Here is a 20,742-nt window from a genome sequence, read left to right as displayed (position 1 = left end):
CTGCATTTTGTATGTCTATTTTCTTCTATCAAGAGCCTGACCCAAACAGGCAAAGCTCTTTCAGGGAATGCAAATGAAAGTAGTTTTCTTTGCTTTCTACCTCCTTAAATGCACTAGCTAAGAAGGAATCATGAGGGCAAGTGAACCTTCTCCCAAGACCCCTTTCTCCCTCTTGGGGTGGGGAGGGACAGGGCGGGGAGAATGATATTTAGACAGCTAAACGGCTGGAATCAAAAACTTGACATTGGGAAATGTCCATGGAACTCTATATTTGTTGTCATTCAAAGGACTGAAACCATTATAGAATATTCAACTGTTCAGGGTAGACCAAGGATTTTTTTTTTTTCCAAAACTGCCAGGGGCAGATGGACACAAACCAACACTAGCACTTGGAGGCTCTAATCGCCCTCCAGCAATGACAGATTTATGGTCCACGAAGGCTGGACCTACCAAGAAGTAGGCTGATAAACATAATCCCAAAACCAAAACCTCTAGGAGAACCTCCACAAATTCTTTACTCAATCCCCCGGCCCTCACACCGTCAGACTTCTCCAATATGAGGATTTCAGTGACTCTTCATTCATCCTAAGAAACCAACTCTTCCCAGCCACTGCCTTGCAGTTAGCTGGTCCCTTCAGGTGGCTTTCACCAGGACTTCTATAAGGCACCCAAACGCCGCGGGATGGTTTGCTATCTGATGGGATGATAGGGGGTATGACTTCTGAGCACTGGCCTTCTCCACCTCTCTATACGTTGTCCGATTAAGTTTTTCCATTAAGAGAGACATCTCATCATCTCCTCTCGCCCATTGCCCTCTTTTGGACTCTGCCACTTCCCTCCCCGGACACCTCGAGTTCCCTCCCCTCCAGTAAGAGAGGAGGGCGGGTGGGCACTTACCGGAGGTGAGCTGCATCCAGGCACAGATTTTGTAGACGGTGGCCGTGTTGCAAAAGAAGAAAAGGGTAAAGCAGACGATGCAGGCAATGATGAGCATCATGGAGAGCCCGATGAAGAAGGAGGCAGCTTTGAAGGCGCTGGAGGGCAGGGTGGAGAAGTCCGTGAAGCTGCCCCGGCAGGTCAGTTCCCTGGAGAAGCCGTTCCCGATGCAGTAGTGGAAGAGCCCGAAATAGCCCGCTTGAGGAGTGTCCACGCCGTCCCCAATCCAGTAGGGCTGGATGAAGCACACCACGTTGACGATGGCAAAGCAGATGGTGAAGATGGCCCAGAGCACGCCAATGGCCCGGGAGTTCCGTACATAGTTGGTGTGATAGAGCTTAGCAGCCTCCTGAGCTGGGAGCATAGCGGCGGCGGCTGCTGCTGCTGCTGCTGCTCCTGGCATTCTCCTCCTCCACCGCCACCACCGCCACCTCCTCTTCCTCCTCCTCCTCCTCTTCCTCCCCCTCCCCTCACCTCTTTATGCACAGGAGACACACGCACACACGCGTACACACACATACACACTCGGAGCAGCGCTGCACCTCCAATGCTCCAGCCTCAGCCTAGCAGCGCCAGTTTCAGAGTCTGCATCCTCCCTCCCGGAAGGAGACAGGGGGGAGGGCTGAGCATCCCCCTTTTTGCTAGCCCTGATCTTCCTTCTATCCTCCCTCTTCTCCAGTCCAGCTCACCAGCACTCCACCCACCCCCCCTCAGCCCCCACCTCGGTCTTCTCCACTCCGCTTTTCTCTGACTCCAGCTGCCCGTGGTGGTTGCTCCCGCAGCTGATGCCGATGTTGCTGCAGCTGCAGCAGCTGCTGCAGCAGGAGGTGACAAATCCGCTGCTGGGCAATGAGGCACTAAGCTCGAGTTGCCCAGGAAAGCTACGGGGCCAGGGCTTTGGTTACGCCGAAGCCCGAGCGGCAGCACTAGAAAGCGCGCGCCGCGGCAGGCTGCTAGTGGCACGAACCCCCTAGCGCTCGCGGCAGGCCCGGGGACGTCCCTCACGTGGCAGGCAGAAGCGGGCAGGAGAAACTGCTCCAGGAGCAGAGTACGAAGGGAGGCAGGACTGGGGCGACAGCACCTAAGAGAAGAAAGGAATGGAATGGAATGGAAAGGAGAGTTTACAGTTCCCACTGTGGGGAGCTCGGGGTGTCCCAGGGATTCCCAGAGTTGGCACTGGGCGCGGGGCCCTGGGCCTGATGACGGGATTATTCTAGAAACATTTGCAAAGTGCTTCAACCTTTCTCAGTCTTGCCGGGGGAGAGCGAGGGGTGTAGAAGTTATAAGACAGGTGAGGTAGGGAAGGGCGCGGAAAGACCCTGATTTGAACCATGCTTTATGGTGTTCCCCGCTCCCACGCTGGAGGAATCTGAAGGGGGCCCCCTTGATAGTTCCTCAATTAACAAAAGTGCCTGCTGAAAAGAGAGGTAAGGAGAAACGAGAAGAAAGTTGAAAGGAGGTTGAGAAAAATAAATAAATAAATAAATAAATAAATAAATAAATAAGAAAGCAACCCCCTTTGCCGTAGGAGACGGTTCTCGAGGGCTACTATATCCAAAAAGGGATGGGGAGGGAGGAATCATCATCACCTACTAGTCAAACTTACTGTGAGGAAGCTCGCTGAAATGAGACAGGTCTTCTCACAACAGACATAAAATCGCCTGACCAGCGCCAGAAGACTTTTCAACTTGTCCGGACCTGTCAGAGTTTGAACTCTGCTGGCCCTAGCCTTTGAGAACCGCAGGTCCCTTCTGAGGACCGATGAGACTTTCATGGAGGAAATAATAAATGAATAGACAAAGTCAGCGAACTTGGGTTGGAGTCTTGGCCTTATAGTTGACTACAGTGACTAAATGCCCTTGGGCAAGTAGTGACTTCGCCGCTCTGACTTTTCGCTTCTTTATCTATATAAAAGAAGTGTGGAACTGTGGGACTTCTAAGGTACCTCTCACCCCCTCCCAAACCTACCCCCCCTTCTAAGTCTGTGATCTGGGTCTCTAGCACAATGCTTTGCACTTAATGTTTAGAGTATGCTTTTCACTGTAATCTGATAGTTGAAACAGATGTGCCCAATTTAGTGGTTTCCTTGGTGAGATTCTGACACTGTCCCTTCCCTTATCATTTTTATGTCACTCAGTCTTTCACAGCAGTTTTGTTGTACTGTGTGCTATGTAGAAAATCAGGGGTCAACATAGTTTTCTTATTAATAAACAAATTACTTTTCCTATATGTTTAGACTTAAGGAGAAATCCCCATTCACAGGTCTAACAAGTCCTGGTTAGGAAGATATAGCACAGAAATTCAACACTGCCAGGAAGATATGAAGATATATACATCTATAATCTAACTACTATAATGTCCTTTTCAGTGGTTAAAAAAAACAAAACTATGACTATGAAATTGGTGATGTAGCAGAAAAGATATGGAATTTGTGTTCAGAAATCCTGGGTTCAATTCTAGTTTATTTTACTTTAATCCTATGACCTTGAGCAAATAAGTTTCCCTGATTAGGTCTCTGATGCTTACTTCTTGAATAAACTTGAGCAAATCAATTGACCTCCTTGTGCCTCAATTTCCTCATCTGTAAAATGATATGGTTGGACTGGAAGGACTCAAGTTTTTTTTTTTCCATTTTAAATCTACGATCCTAAAATATTCTGATCCCTCTCAGGGCCTCAATTTTCTATTCAGTAAAATTAAGGTTCCAATAAATGATATCTAAGGTCCACTCCAGCTCTGGCATGCAGTCAGTCAATAAACTTTTGTTAAGCACCTTTCTATGTGTCAGGCAGTATACTAAGCCTTGGGGATACAAAGAAAATCAAGAGTGTCCCTATAATTCTAAACTGACCTCTTTCTATCATCTTTCCCCCTCCTCTCCTCATGTTCCTCTTCTTTCAACATAATCATTTACTTACAAGTCTTATCTCCTTTACCCCCAACCTCACCTTTACTCCCAACCTCACCTGGATTACTTCACCCTGGATTAAAGAGCCGTACTAAGAGTTTAGATTTAAAGTACTCTGGGGTAAAGATAGCTGAGTATTCCCCATTTTGACTTTCATATAACAGGGCATTCCATAATGAGTTATTACATTAAGCAGGTACCTGTTAGGCAAACTGAAATCTTATTTAAAATTAGACAATCTATGCATATCTCAACAGTATGTTCAAAATCATGGGGGGGGGGGGGGAATCACAGATGAAGAAACTACCATGGACAGGGATCTGGAAGTAAGCATGCATTAGAAATTAGAGTATTGCTTAGAAAATATTAATTTCATGCCATGAATACCTGAACAAAGCAGACAAAGTAGTAAAAGCTTCTGTTTTGTAGATAAACCCAAGCCTACTTTCCAGCAAATTATCTGGACATTTCAAAGTGTGAATTTGTCCTGAATTATCCAGATAATTAATTTTACTCTCACTGCTGTTGTAGACTTTGCATTCATGCTGTTTTCCCACAATCTGACCCTTTTTCTTTCCTTTCTCTTAATTTTCAACATTCCTTTTCCCTGTATTTGCCAGTTTTACATCCTATTCCTTTGATGGAAAAAAAAACCAGAAATTCAATGTAGTACAAAGAGCAATGAGATTAAAATACTCAATAGTTAGAAAAGATTTTATTTAGAAATATAAACTGTTTTCAAACATTGGCACAATATTCTTTCTTATGTAATAATCTGTTCATGTCACTTTTCTCCCCCAAAATCTTCAGTAACTATTTCCTTCTGAGTAAGATCTAATTTCCAAACCTTGTGCACAAGACTTCTATATGATTATATGTGATATTAAATAGAGCAAAAGAAATATTCTTTGAAGAATAAGCTTTGTGAGTCCACCTCCTAAGCAAAATATAGTTTATATATATATATATATATATATATATATATATATATATGTATATCTTTTTTTGTCAAATGATGCCTTCTCTACTGTGAAAAGAGGAGGGAAAGAAGGAGATACTTGAAAATTTTAATGTAACAAATAATTTAATTTTAATTTTTTTAAAGACCTTCCATAATCTGACTTCATTCTCCCTTCTCATCTTTATCCTTTATTTTATATTCAGTGCTCCATCAAAATCAGATAATTATCCCCAAATATACACTGCAAAGTTATACTTCCATACCTTTAATTAACTACTCCTTTACTTCTCATTCTTTAAAGATTCAAATTTAATTTCTAAGATATTCCTGAACTACCTCCTACCACAATCATAACAACTCTTCCTGAGACTAACTAGAGTATTCATTCTGTTTAGTAACTTTCTGGTGCCTTTCTGTTGTGTTGGCTAATATAGTTAAATAGGTTGGTATCTTTTTTCCTTACTAGACTTTGCTCCATGAAGGCAGAGGACAAGCAATGAGATAGGCAAAGCTGACATGCATCATTCGCCAAGGAAATAAAATTTAGTTTCAGCTTCACATTCCTCATACTTTTTTTGTATATAAGAAGATGGGCAGCTAGGTGGTAAAGTGAGTTTGATCTCTATTAAAACAAAATCATCCACCATAAGAGTAGATTAGCAATTAGGTTCAGGATTCTTTAGGATATCTGAGGATATTTCTCTTTATTTCCTGTTTGCATATAAGATCTTAAAAAAGTGAAGTTCATTCTTAGATCACCTTAAAGAATAAACAATACTAAAAGGGGAGGGTGGGGGGCTGGAGTTGGGAACACTCAACTTCCTGATATCAAATCTGACCTGAGACACTTACTAACTGTGTGACCCTGGTCAAGTCACTTAAAACTTTTTTGCCTAGGTTTCCTCATCTGTAAAATGAGCTGGAGAAGGCAGTAGCAAACCACTCCAGTATCTTTGCCAATAAAACCAAATGGGGTCATAAAGAGTCAGATAAAACTGAAACAACTGAATAACATGTAAGAAAATAGAACAATGGTCACATTTCTCTGACTAGAGGGAGAAAATTAAATTGATTTAAGTAGTAAAATAAGGGAATTCAGTTATACAGGAGAAATAATTTACTATTGATGAAGTTAAAATTTTTAGCATGAAAAGTTATAGAATCTCTAGAGATCCTTAAAATAAGATGAATTATCATTTGGCTATGGATTGTACACAATATGATAATCCTAGCCCTTTGATTTTATGATTAATGATGATGGTGGGATATTGTATCATCATCATCAATAATGTTAGTTCCAATTGTGAAGGACTCATACAGAGTTTTTTTTTTTCCCTCTGCTTTTCTCAGAGGCATTGATAACAGGGAAGATTTTGACTGTAGGACAAAGAAGGAGAGGGCATGAGAGGGTAATAGGATTTATAAGACCATCTGGCAAGACCACCCATCACTAGGACAGAGATAGCTTTATAGGAAGTACTGACATTAATTTCAAGTGACTGTCCCAAGCTCCCAAATCCCCCAGCACCTGGCTGTGTGAAACAGTGCCTCTTTTAAAAATCCATGTCTAATTAGCTCTCTTGCCAATGGGAGTATTGAGACAGGCTGGAACAGGGTCTGAGAGTGACAATTTCTGAATTTGGACTTCAGCTCTATAATTAACTTAATATGACCCTGAAAGACTGGTGCCTGGCATGAAGTCAAATGCAGCGACTTCAAATCTGTCATTCAACTCATTACATTCCCAAGGTGGGTTTGATTCTAGGTAAAGAATAAATCTTGGGTTGGAGTCAATGTTGGAGGGGTTGTAGAAAGTCAGGCACACTGGCACAATGTAGGTGGGGCTATGAATTGGTCCAAGCATTATGGAAAGTAATTTGGAATTACACTAAGAAAGTGACTGTGGGTTTTTTAATTAATATTCAATAACTAAGTATTATGTTTTATTATTAATAACTAAATTAAGAGAACTATCTGAACTCAGCCCAGTAAAAGAGGGTGTGAGAGGAGTCACAGTCAACTTAAATACAATCAGGCAAACTCAAGGACACAGGAAAAGGGAAAAGGATTCTAGCTAATACAGAAAGGAATTTTGGGTAATGTAGTTTTAGGGGTTCAAGAATTTCTAACTATACATGACTAAAATATCCACAACCTTTAACTCTTAGATTTTATCGCTAGGTGTATTACCCTAAAAATATCAATTTTCCACATATCAAATATCAATAAAAATATCAAAAGTCCACATACATGAAAATATTTATAGTCAACAAGAATTTATTAACTACCTATTGTATGTCAGACACTGGACTAAGTGATGGAAATACAAATAAAAGCAGAAATAAAGACAGTCCCTATATGCCTTCAAGGAGTTTACATTTTAATGAGGAGAGAAACAACACTTAAAAAGAAATTTAAACAGATGATGGAAAGAACCGACAGGAACACAATAGAGAAAGTTCAGAACCTAGAATTGAATGAAGATATGGCTGGCCTGGGAACTTTCCTAAAAACAAAGGTTCTGGTTAGGGATAAAGTAAACTTTTGGAATGAGGAGGCCTCTGTGCTGTAGGAGTCTAGGGAGTCAGAAGTGGAACCTGGAGAGGAATACAGTAGTATTTTTTTAGTAAAAAAAAAAAAGGAAAAGTAGATATCCAAGCATTTAAAGCAAAGGAGATGCCCAACGATAGAGAAATGACTAAATAAATTATTTTAAATTAATATAATAGACTTATACTCTACTAGAAAAAATGATGAATATTAAAAATACAGATGCATGGGGAGGCATATGAACTGTTATAAAAGTAATGCAAGCAGAATCAAGAAAATTATATTATATGTAAAATATATATATAAATATGTATATGTATGCATTCATAAGTATATACATATATACATATACATATTGATGTTTATATGTATGTTGTCTTCTTGGTCTTAAGTCACTTTACAGTCGTGTCTAACTCTCCATGACCCTATTTTGGGTTTTCTTGGCAGAGATACTGGAATGATTTGCCATTTCCTGCTCTGACTCACTTTACAGATGAGGAAACTGGAGCAAACAAGATGAAGTCACCTGCCCAGGGTCACATAGTAAATGTCTGAGGCTAGATTTGAACTCAAGAAGTTGGGCCTCCCTGATTTCAGGTCTAATGCTCTATCAGCCAAACAGCTGTGAAGTGCTACCTCATAATGTGTGCTTGTTATATCAGAAACTCACACACACACACACACAATGACTCCAACAATCTTAAAGGAAAGAATAACAAAAGTAGCAAAAATAAAAGCTAAATCTTGTATAATTGTTATGATCAAGCTTGGTCTCAAGAAAGAGATATGAGAACGTGCCTCTTTCCTTTCGCTGATGAGACAGGAAGAGTATGGATATGTAAACTCTATCCTTCTGTCCAGCAGATAGATCCCTGTGACCAATTTGGTCTTCCAAGTGTTCAAGAAACTAGGAATAACCTGAGTCTGATCAATATTCTACATGTATAGACTGGGGCCCTAGGTGTCATGCTAATAATTACAAAATTCAATCAAAGTGTTTTGACAGGACTAGGCAGCTACATGATATTACATTTAACCTCTGATCAAGTCACTTAACTTCTGTCCACCCTAGTTCCTTATCTGTAAAATGGGGATAATAATATCAATAAGATAATACTCATAAAGTACTTTGTGAACTTTAAATTATTATAAAGTGGCTAGCTATTATTATTAATATCATTTTCTAATTATAATTAGAACTATATCAACCTCAGAAATGCAGAAGCCAAATAGCTGTGAAGCTCTATGATTTCAGTTCTCTGATAATTCTGGGAAAGTCATGTCTTCTTCTATTTCCTGCTGTTAGGAAGAGATAATAAAATTAGTCTGATTCATACTGAGAAGTTACTAATGATAGAAAAGTATTTATTTTGAAACTATAACATCATTCATATGTGATAAATAATTAGTAGGAGACCTGATCAACAGGATAGAATTAGAAACATTGAACAGTAAAATTTCAAAATCAACTGAAGAAGATTTCTCTTCTCAAAAATATTAATCTTCTGCCACAAAGAGTCAACAATGAGATTAACCCATGATTCAAAACAGTTCCACCATGTTATGCAGCATGAAATATAGGACTGTGTTGCTAGTCTATTAGAGTTCTATAATTTTAGTATTGGAAGGACTATCAGGAATGGGGAGAAAAACAAATAGACCACACAGCACTTCTTTTTAAAAATAATCTTGGAGACAATTCAGTAGACCAAATGTTTTGTACTCTGACTTATGTGACAACACTATTTACTGTAACAGTTAAAATTTGGGGGAAACTGAGGCAGGTAGAAATTAGTTTCTCTCTGCAAGGAGTATTATATTTTTATGAGGTTTATTAAAGGTTAAGGATTAAAGAAAATACAGAATAAGAAAGCACGTGTCTAGGCCCAGAGAGACCTAGACAACCTTACCTACATCATGAAAGAGACACGTCTGCTGGGAAGAGGAAGTAGGAAAGAGCCAGTAGCCTTTACAGCCAGGTTAAATACCCCATCTTGCTCTCAGCCCAGATGAGGTTACAAGGCATTTTGGGAAGTGAGCAAGGACTTCTGGGAAATGGAGTCCCAGGTTCAAGTCTCCATTTTTACAATGCCCTGGGTCAAAATTAGTCAACAAACATTTAATAATCACCCATAATAAGCCAAATTAATAAAGAAAAATAGTCCCTATCCTTAAGGAATTTTTGTTATAGAAGACAACATACAAAAAAAAAAAAAGGTGGAGTGGGACAGTGGAAAGTACCAGTTGCATGATAGAGAAGTCCAAAATCAGTTTGGTGAGAAATGAAAAGAAGGTTTGCCTGGGTGTCTCATTAAAATGGAAGCAATGGAAACAATCTAATCAGAAGGTAGGAGTATAGAGGAGAAGAGAACTTCCCAGGTGTGAATTCCAGAGCATAAGATAGCTTTACAAATAGATATAGCCCAAGTAGTAACTAAAGGAAATTAAATTGACTGGAAGATAAATCAAGCTATAGTATGTAGGAATTTGAAGAAAAATTGAAAGTGAAAATTGCTATCTGATCTATTTCAGGCTTAATAGCATAGTGATTCATTAGTACCTGGGCCATCAGTACAATAAAAAGACTTCCATAATGAAATTCTTCTATCTCACTAGGTTTTTGTTATTGTTGTTTTTATGTCTGGCAACCAAGATTAGTTCTGCTTTCTCTTAGGTTTGGTGAGGAAATTAATACTATTTCATATTGAGTATTTAAAAAATGTTTTTTTTATAAATCAAAGAGAATCCAGTTGATCATAGGATTCTGTTTTCAGTGTTTCATGACCCCCATCATGTTATAATGAGAGATTAGGCACTTAAATTTAGAGGGAATCATATACACATGAAGTATCTCTCTTCTTTCTCTGGCTTGTCCTTATTGATTCAAATTTTATATAAACATAAATTTCTTGAAGTTTTATTCATTTTCATGGGCTTTCTTCACCACTTCTTAATGCTTGCTATACTCAATAATTGGACATATCTATGATATTGTTAACCCTAGATTGTTTCACAGCTGGAGATTCTTATCCAATAGTAGCCTGTGTAATTTTTGTGCATGTTCTTCTATAAGCTTTCCAAAGGTGATCTATCCATTCATTTCCAATCTAACTAACATGGTGTGCTTCTCAGGGAGGACTAAGGCTGTCCATATGTTATATATCACTTTTGCTACAGTACTGGTCCACTGCCTTTTTTATTCTATATTTTCTAGGCTAATTATTTATTGCTTTTCACATAAGAAACCATTAATAATATGCCATTATGCCTCCTATCCACTTCTCAGATTTCCCATTATGAATCTTAAAATTTTTCAGACTCTATCTTGGAACATTATCTTAAGGTTATGGTCTCCTCTCTTTTTAACAAGTGTGAATTCATTAAGGAAGTTCTATAATGTCCCTATGTTATTATAATCAACACAATGTCATTTGAATAAAGGACCACATGGAGGACATTGTCAACTATATGAAAAACTTGTATTTCGATGCTGGGTAGATCTTTCATGACATTGGTTAACACATTTAATAAACTTAGGACTTCTTTATGCTGCAATTGACAATAATGACCAGAATATTGCAGAATAATTTATATAACAAGAGACCATGCTATAGTGGGAAAAGTACTAAATGTTGAGCACCAAATATTGATTATGGGACCAAAAGATCATAGATTTAGAACTGATTAGGAATAGGGAATGAACCTGTGATTTCACTTGTAAAGGGAATTCCTGAGTAAGGAAACTATCTATACTATCAGTTGTCACCTCTGAAATTTATCTTGGACAGTTGCATATGGTACTGAGAAGTTAAATGGATTCCCAAAGGTCATACATTATGAAAAGCAGGATTTGAATCTGTCAATTAGTCAATCAATAAACATTTACCAAGTGCCTACTGTGTGGCAGACACTGTGCTTAACATTGGATACAAAGAAAAGCAAAAGATAATACTTCTTTCTGCCTTCAATACCGATTCTTTATCCACTACATAGCCTCTGGAGCTAAAGGGGAACTAAAATCATTGATGATATTATTACAGAGAGGAAAAAAAGTGGCCAGAAAGACTTCAGAAATTCCTTTCTGTAAGAGAGGAATTTGGACTTAACCTGCCAGAAGGAAGCGAGCAGCAGATTTTGTAGGCTGTAGGACCAACTGGAATGGAGGAAGGGCAGGAAGGAGAGTTCATTCTGAAGGAAGGAGAGAGGAAGTTAGAGGATCTGGACAGTTGGGAAGGAACTTCTGTCTGGGAAGCCCAACAGAAAGGAGGACTTGAGTGGACCTCTGGACCAGCACCCTCCTCCTGTGATTCCTAATCCAGTTTCCAGAGAAGACAAGCTGAATGAATAGGACTTCAACAGGAAGCTGTTCACTATTAGAAGAATTCCTCTGAATCCCCTGAAGTTCTTGAACTTGTTGTAATAGCCAAGGCAACTAGAAAGTCAGCACATCTTCACAACTGACCTGGGGGGAAGGGGGGTCAGGCAAGCAAAGCCTGATCTTGCCAGACTTTGGGAGAAGGGGTTCAGTTACTTCTAATGACCTTGCTCTCCCTCTTTCCCAATACCTCATTCCTCAATTCAATTGCCCTACCCTTCATTTGTTCCCTTAGAATAAACAGCTGTTCATAAGAGCAAGTAACTGGCTTCATAGTATCTAAGAAAGGAAGGAGACTTTGAAGATTGGGGGAGGAAAGTTACATTTCTCTCCTCAGGAAGGGTGAAGCTGTTTGTGTCATATTTATTTCAACCAAGTCTCTGAGGGAACAGAAGTTTGTGATCCTGAAGGCAGCCAGAGTGGGGTTTGTCAGGGAGAAAAGAGAGAGAAATCAATCCATCCCCTTTCTCTTTCTACTTGACCCCATTCCACCTCTACCTCACTCTGGTCCTGACCCAGTAGGGGGAGATTCCATTCTCTCTCTCTCTCTCTCTCTCTCTCTCTCTCTCTCTCTCTCTCTCTCTCTCTCTCTCTCTCTCTCTCTCTCTCTCTCTCTCTCTCTCTCTCTCCCTATATTACATTTCCCATATGACTTCTTTCTCATATATATAAAATCATCTTGAAAATTATCTACCAACGTATGGAAGTTATCCTGTAATGAAAATATAAGAAAGTAAAATGTAGGCTTACAGATGGGTCCCTATGGCAGATTACCTTCAAAAGCATATGCTTGACTATGAAGTATAGAAAATACATGATGTCATTGTTTTTAGTTAATACAAAAATATTGCCTTAGTAGAGCAAAATTCAGCCTTAAAGAGAAGTTCTCCCTCACATAAATATTAAAATCATAGGATCATGGGAATATATATAGATATATATATAAAACTAGAAGAGACTTTAGAGATTATCTAGTCCAACTCCTTTATTTTACAGATGACAAAACTGATTCTGAGAGACATTTAAGTGACTGCTCCAGGATCTTATTTATACAACCTATATATAAATGCTTATAATTTTCAGATTTTCCTCATTCTACATCAGTGGTTTATCCTCTGCATCACGCTGCTTCTATAACGAGTCTTGGGACATAAGTTCAAATAGAACTCTGCCATTTATTACCTGTGTAATTTTGGACAAGTCAATCTCTCTGATCCTCACTTTCCTCATCCATAAAAATAGACATATATTACATGACCTCTACATTCCCTTCCTATAGCCCCATAGCCCTTATGTTTCTATGATCTTAACATTTCTGGGTGACTCGAAATATCTTCAAGAATACATTTTGCTCTGTGGAAGCATGGAGGGGGTTATCTAGGATCAAGGGCCATTATGGAGGAATCTCCATGACAGAGTGCTAGAGATCTGGACTTGAGAGTTTGGAAGACCTTCCTCAGACACTAACTGATTGTGTGTCATATACACCTAACTTCTTTTGACATTGGTTTTCACATCTGTAAAATGAACATAATAGTAACACTTACTTCACAGGGTTGTTGTGAAAATAAAATATCTGTAAATTGGTTTGCAAGCCTTAAAGCACTAATTAAATATTAGCTATTGTTTTGTCTTCATCTTTATTTCATGGGTTGCCAGGATCAAAGTATTCCATCACCTTGTAGCTAACTTGCTAGTGATATATTTCTATGGCATTCCGGGAGATGTCATTAACCAAACTATAAATATCTAATGCAATTTATTGGAACAGATTTTCCCTGGTTTACAGCTTTAAATAAGTGTGTGCTTTATATTGTATCTCCTATGCTTACATAATGTTATTGTTAAATTATATGATTCCCCTGCTGTGATCAGTCAAAATTTGCAATTCACCTATGCTGTAATTCTCTATCCCTTTGGAGCTATTTCTAAGTGTCAAATTAACTAACTCTCGGTGTTTGTTACATAAAATGCTTACACCTGTAATCACTCTCCAGGTTGCCCCCAGTTTGGAGCTATGAGGACTAAATAGTGTCTAGGCATTCCCTGATTTGTAGAAGCTATCTGAACTGCTACAAATTTCAAATCTTGGTCCTTTGGAAGGAAGAAATGAAACAAACCAGCCACTGACTCTTTTGCAAATATTATGCCATTTAATCCTGAACACCTCTGGGTTGAAAGTGCCATTGTTGTCATTATTTTATAGTTGAGGAAACTGAGGCAGGGAAAGTTTAGGTGGCTTGGCCAGGATCAAATAACTAGTAAGTGTCTGAGACCAGATTTAACATCAGGTCTTCTTGATTGTAGGACTAGCACTCTATCTACTCTGCTGCCCAATTGGGTGAAAGAATAACAGGTTAAAAGGCCATGTGGGAAAGAAATGGTACAATTGTTCCTCTATCTATACTTTACTTAATAAAATAAGTGTTTTGCCAATTAAAAAGTCAATGTTCCCTATTGGCACATTCTGTAACTCTTCTTCTAATACATAGGAGAGTCATGCCCAGAATTCCCTATATCTGCGATATGTAGTAGTTCAAAAAGTAACTGAGCTTCTGTTCAATGGTTTTAATTAATATTGGCTAATATTACAACATGGAATTGATATGGTTAGACTACTACAGATTCTTTTTAGGCCAAGATATTGGAAAATAGATATTGTCTGTTCCTAGTCATTCCAGTCTGATAGGATTACCAGAGCTGGGGGCAGTAGAATATATCTAGATGTTGGTGTCAGAGGGCATGGGTTGGAGTTCTGATTTAGCTACTTACAACCTATGTAGCCTTGGGCTAAATATTTACTCTTTCTGAGTCTCCATCTTCTCATTTATAAAAAAAAAAAAAGAGGATTGTATTACATCGTCTTTGAGATTCTTCCCTTCTTTTACTCATCATCCAGGCTCGATATAACATTTTAGCCTGAGATTATTTGGACTTCTGCTGATAGGAAACTGTTATAGAGGCTGGCACTAGAGAAAAAGTGCTAGGTTTTTAAAATATAAAACATTACTGTCTCTTAGATTTTAATAAAAACTTTTTTTACAGAAAATTCATAGTGTAATTCATCATACAGTCCATCAATTTAAAATTCATTAATCAGGACTTTTGTCTAGTTTTTTGTGGTCTTGAGAAGGCATATCCCCTATTTTCTCCCCACTCTAGCCTCCATCTTCATTAACCTCACCCCAGATCAAGCATTGCATGATTCCTAGAATTAGACATGTGCTCAGGATATTTAGTTCAGTGGAAACAAGATTTGCAATCTATTTCACTTTGAGGAAAGCTTCAACATACTCATTCTTTTCTTGATTATATCTGGTTTTGTATCTCTGAACCTTGTAGCTAGAAAGATTCATATGCTGATAAAAATGGTATATGAGAAAATGAATTAGTAATGATAGTCTTCACTAGACAACATACAGAAATGATATATGATCCTGCCTAGGAAGGAGTATATTATCAGAAATGTCAGCTACTTAGTCAACAAAATAGGTGGGGGTAAGGAAGTGGGAGCAAATCACCTGACTGCTTTTTCATGAAAAGTCCAAGTCATTATTCAGTTCACATGAGACTTCTTGCCATTTTCTCTATGAGGTTTGCATGTTTTTGCACTGGTATCCTTCTTAACAACAAAAAAAAGATGTTATATGTATGTATGAGTGCACTTGTGTTGTATGTGTGGGAGAGAGAGACAGAGACAGAGTCAGAGAAGGAAAAAAGGAAGGAAGGAATGGAGGGTGAGAGGAAGGAAGAAAAAAGGGGATAAAAAAGGGAAACTTGTTAAGGGTTCTCTATATGCCTGAAATTATGTGAAGTGCTAGAATACAAAAGCAAACAAGGCAGTCTCTTCCCTTCTAACTGGGAAGCTTTATGTACATGGAAGGCAGCTGGACTGGATGAAGGGAAGTGGGCATAGGATGAAATTGTTGCTTAAGTTGTCTTTAGAAAAAATATCTTTGATATACATTGATCAAATATTTTATTTTACTTTTAGTGAAACATTTTCAACTTAATTTGCAAAGTTTTAAAACAAGTCAGAGGGACTCTCATTTTTGTTACATTGTCACTTACAATGGGTTTCTATAGTTAGTTCCCACTGACTAGAGGTCTTTGAGTGAAGGATAGATGGCCACTCTTTGGAGATCATATGGAAAGAATTCTTGTCAGGCATAGAGTAGACAGATACCCACCAAAGACCCTTTCAATTTCAGATTCTGTAATTCTTCATAATCAGATCAAACACTCAAAAGTTACATTTATTCAACACTTAATTTTATTGTAAATGGTAAAGCTGACTTGAAATTAATGAAAAGAAAAATCTTTATTAAATATGTGTTAAGAACCTATTCTACTCAAGGTAGTATTTGAGGAGATGGGGATACTAAAACAAAAATAGAATTTCTCCTACTTATAAGTGTAAAGGATAATTTTAGCATTGTGACCTAAACTATATTAATTATTTGTCACCATGGAATATCCCAATAAAAAATACCCAAATCAGCTGGAAATTTTATGGTCATTTAATTAATATAGTGAAAAGAAATTAAGAAGAAGGGAGAAGGAAAGGGTGTAGGATTTCTCCCACCTGGCTTGTGCCAGGAGGGAAGATTAGAGGCTCTAGGAAGATAAAGTTTTGGAGAGTAAAGGAGGAAGGAATCAGCCTGAATTCCAAGAGGGCTCATCTAAGATTCTTGAACCTGAATTAGCTCAAGGGCAAACTCACTGCCAAAACCCAGACAATTAGCTGCCACCATGCCAAGATGTCGGAATGCTTAGCATGCTGCCAGCCAGAGCCACATCTCCGGGGAGACAGATGAGTGGAAGCCCCATGAAAAAAAAAAAACTAGACAATTCTACCTCCCTTTCCTGCATCTCCTCTGCACCAATCATAGCCTAAGCTTGACTTAGGACAGCCCAGGGATCTGTCAGCTGTTTCTAATTTGTCAATTTCTCTATCAAAGGCCATTTTCCTAAACACTAAATCTTCGAGCATGGTTACAGACATTCCCGATTTTCTTAGACAAAGTGGGGTGGCATAATGCAAAGTTCCTAAGACATCTCTGATTTTGTTAGGCTAAGCATCTTCATTGTTACAAATTGGGAGATAGCTAAATCCAATCTTCACAAAAGGTACTTATATTCTATTGGTAAGAGAGAGCATGTACATAAATAAGTAAATGCAAAGTAATTTCAAGAGGGAGAAGATACTAATAATTAGTGAAATAACTGTTTTGGATCATATATCTAATTGAATATTGTTCTTTGAAAAAGAGGGCAGCTTGGCATACTAGTTTGGATGATAGATATGGGTTCAAATCATACCTTTACCCCATATTACTTCTATAATCTTTGATATTTCTCTTTTTTCTATTACCTCTTAAAAGTGAAAGAATTAGACTAGATAACCTCTAAGATACCTTCCAGTTCTAAATATATTATTTTATAATTTTTTTTGTTTGTCAATCTACCACTATCATAGATGAAAACACAGAACCAGTTATGGTGATCTATATGATTACCCTCAAAGATATTACCTTTTTCTAAAATAATTTCATATCTTTCCACTCCAGCTAAAATTTAGACCTTCTGTTTTCTTTCAGTTGGATATGTCAGTATTCTATGATTCTTCTTACTTGTCTTTATATTTTCTTTCAATTGGTACAAGTCCCTCTTATTCTCAAGTAATTTTCTTCTCCTACAGACTCCCGTACTCCTTATTTAGAATTTGCAAAGAATCAGCTATAATAGATGCTTAAGAATCTCCTGAATAATGGAAATGGAACAAACTAGATAGCATGTGTGTCAGGAATAACAAATCTAAAGGATGTCTGTGAAATCACATGAATGTTTAGCCGGAGCTTCTGATAGGAGCTTTATTTCTTGGCTGTACTTTTTAAAGATATCAGTTATAACTAACACCTTCTGTGCTCGGAGTTATAAGTAGTTGTATATCTCAGCAGATGGGGCCTACCCTTCCCATCATATGTGCCCCAGGAACAAGTGCCCCTGTAGTTTGATATCCTTGTGGACTACATAGATAACTCTAATCATGTTTCTCTTTTATCTCTCTTTTTTATCTGTCTTCTGACTCATTGCTTCTTGCTTGCCATGGAGTTTTCGCTCTAGGTTTCCTTTCATAGCATGACCTTTGGAAAAGATAGTGAATGTGGGGGGAAAAAACTGTTGAAAATGATGAATTCATTTAAAATTTTACATTCGAAGTAAACTTCTCCAGCTTCCCATCAAAATAAGCCATTCATCTATACCTTCTTGTTATAAATATTTTCATGTTCATTTCATCTTGATGATGAGCCCATCAGGCAAGGAATAGGTCAATCTCCCTGTCTGATAATGCTCCATGTGCCAGAGCATTATTTAGTGAATTATGGCTTCATTACATTAAATGGTATCCTTGTATACAATTAATTCAATTCAATTTAATGAACATAAGCAATTCAAATGTGCCAGGCACTGTGATATGCACTAAAGATGCAATGGTAAAAATGAAAATACCCCTTGTCTTTGAGGAACTTATTTCTATAGAGGAGACACAGTATATGAGCAGACAAATAAATACAAAATACATACAATGTTATTTGTAGGGGAGCATTAAAAACTGGGGCATCAGAAAAAGGTTTTATATGAGATGTGACACAAGCTAACTGTGTCTTAAACTCCCACAGTTTCCAAAGGTTATCTAATTCTCTCCCAAGGAATAGTTTAATGAAATAAGAAGTGAAGTTAAACTTATTTGCCTCAGTTTCCTCATCTGTAAAATGAGCTAGAGAAGGAAATGTCAAACCACTGTCTTTGCCTAGAAAACCTCAAATGGAATTCCAGAGTCAGACACCTCTGAAAGGACTGAATAACAACAAAGATGAACCAATGTTTAATTCTGATCTTTGTGACATTGGGCCAAAAGAATTTTAAAATAATATTTCCTTTTCCTAAGGTAATATCTAAACAATATAACCAAATATATAAAGGCATAGTAAATTTGTTCTGGTTTTAGCTGTATTAATGACTGAAGGGGAACAATTGATAAGATTAAGCACAGATTCCAAATTGTTTCTTAAGACAACCGAAAACAAAACTCGACAAAGTTGTGATCTAATGTTTTTAAGTCATTTGGTCAAAATGCTTCTCTTCAACTCTGTTGGCTGCCTAAGTTTGTAGAGCTCTTGAACAGGAAATAATAAGAGAAAAGCAATGCTTAGTGGATCCTTTGAGCTACTGAAACTGGCAAAACCCAATCAATCAGTGTACATGCCTTGGCGTTTTTCTTCCTGAGTTTGTTTTATAAAATTTCCTGTGACAATTTGTAATGTTTAGAGATTGGCTATGAATAATAGAATGCAATTAATTGCTAGTTTTTAAAGAACCAAATACTCTAATAAGGTCTAGCCAAGTCTTTGATGAAGCTAAATGCTTAGATTACATACCTATTATAGAGAACAATAAGGGATGAGTGTGGTGGAAGCTTCCCAGAAGATTAGGACTGACCACAAATATGACATGCTTAAATATGCACACCCCTAAAAACTCTTTGTGTGCCTCAATATTCCGTTGTTTTCCCTTAGAAATAGCTTTCATAGGCTGAAACTAGAAAATTCGCCTTTCCCTTACATTTTATGGTGATACAGGTTTTTACTTGGTTCACAATTCAGACATAACTCCTGGTCCTTTCAGATCTATGATCTGTATTCCCAGTTTTTTTATGCTGGTTTGCTCAAACTGTGATTCTGTCCAGTACTTATTACCATTGATACTGCTCCCTAAAACTGTTCTCTCAAACATGGAGCTTTCTTAATAATATTGCAATTAAAATTATTTGAACACTTTATCTTAATTTTATAATTATTTGTTAAATAGCAAAAAGTTTGAGAGACAGAGACAGAGACATGTGGCTGGCTAGCTGTGTTATAGCTGCTTCCTCCACAAGCAAGCTAAGTGAGCTCAGAGCCAGACCATGAGCCCTCCTGAGTCCCTGGTTTCAGGAAAAAGGGGCCAACTTCCTGTCCCCTCTGTCAATTTATTCTTGTGTGTGTGTGTGTGATATCCCTTTCCTAAGCCTCTCTGACTTTCTGATAACAGGAGGATCTTCTGGATGCCAGGAATAGCCACAAGGTATCCAGAATAGCCACACAGACATGTTCATTTTTCTCCACATGACTCTGCCTAGCTCATTTAAATACTCCACTGCCCAAGAGACTTCTTATTTACAGATTAAAAAAACAAAACAAAACAACAACAACAAAATAATGTGTCTCCCTGATAGCTCAGCCTGTGAAGAGTAGACATTTCATAGTTTCAGCCTTAAGACCAAACTTTTTTTTTTTGCTTTAAAATCAAAAGGTTGTTTTGGAGGGCTGAAAAGGGGATACAAATCAAAATTAACTTTCCACAATAACCACAGAACTTCATAACCACTCAATTGTATACCATGAGAACTCTTTGCATTGCTTAATGTCACTGCAGGCAAGTACCTACATTGTGTGATTTTAGAGTAACAGAGAGCCCTTAAGACCATGTATTTCCCCTTCCTTGTTGTTTCTTCTTTTTCAATCATGTCCAAATCTTTATGACCCACTCTGGGGTTTTCTTGGCAAAGATATTGGAGCTGTTTGCCATTTCCTACCCCAGCTCATTTTATGGATGAGAAACTAAGGCAAGCAGGGATAAGAAACTTGTCCAGGGTCTCACAGCTAGTACTCTGAAGCTATATTTGAACTCAGGAAGATGAGTCTTCCTGACTCTAAGTCCAGTATCCTATCTAGTACCACCTAGATGCCCTACTATGTCTTCTTACCCACTAACTAATTTCTAAATTTCCATTAGCCAAGCTTCACTCTTTAGTTTGATCTCATTATATTCTTGACTTATAATATTAAAATATACATGGAAAGCACAAACCATTAAGTGTTTTCCAGCTATTTATACCAAAGAGTGAATAAAGATTATGAAAAACGTTGCAATAGAGAAGGAAACAGCCTAAGAGTGCTAGACACTAAG

General features: G+C 37.9%; 1 protein-coding gene across 2 annotated transcripts in view; it reads right to left on the bottom strand.

The window, feature by feature from the left end:
- LHFPL3 (LHFPL tetraspan subfamily member 3) overlaps positions 1-2,040 on the bottom strand; it is a 776,856-nt gene extending 774,816 nt beyond the window's left edge. The window contains exon 1 of one of the 2 annotated variants that reach the window (XM_007504071.2): positions 898-2,040. In XM_007504071.2, the coding sequence (XP_007504133.1) occupies positions 898-1,339 (442 nt within the window). In that variant the 5' untranslated portion in view covers positions 1,340-2,040. The remainder of the gene's footprint in view (positions 1-897) is intronic. The other variant, XM_007504072.2, reaches the window with a different exon arrangement.
- Between the last annotated feature and the right edge of the window lie 18,702 nt (positions 2,041-20,742).

This window comes from Monodelphis domestica, chromosome 5, assembly GCF_027887165.1.
Source record: "Monodelphis domestica isolate mMonDom1 chromosome 5, mMonDom1.pri, whole genome shotgun sequence".
NCBI lineage: Eukaryota > Metazoa > Chordata > Mammalia > Didelphimorphia > Didelphidae > Monodelphis > Monodelphis domestica.
This window is presented reverse-complemented; position numbering and strand designations above follow the sequence as displayed.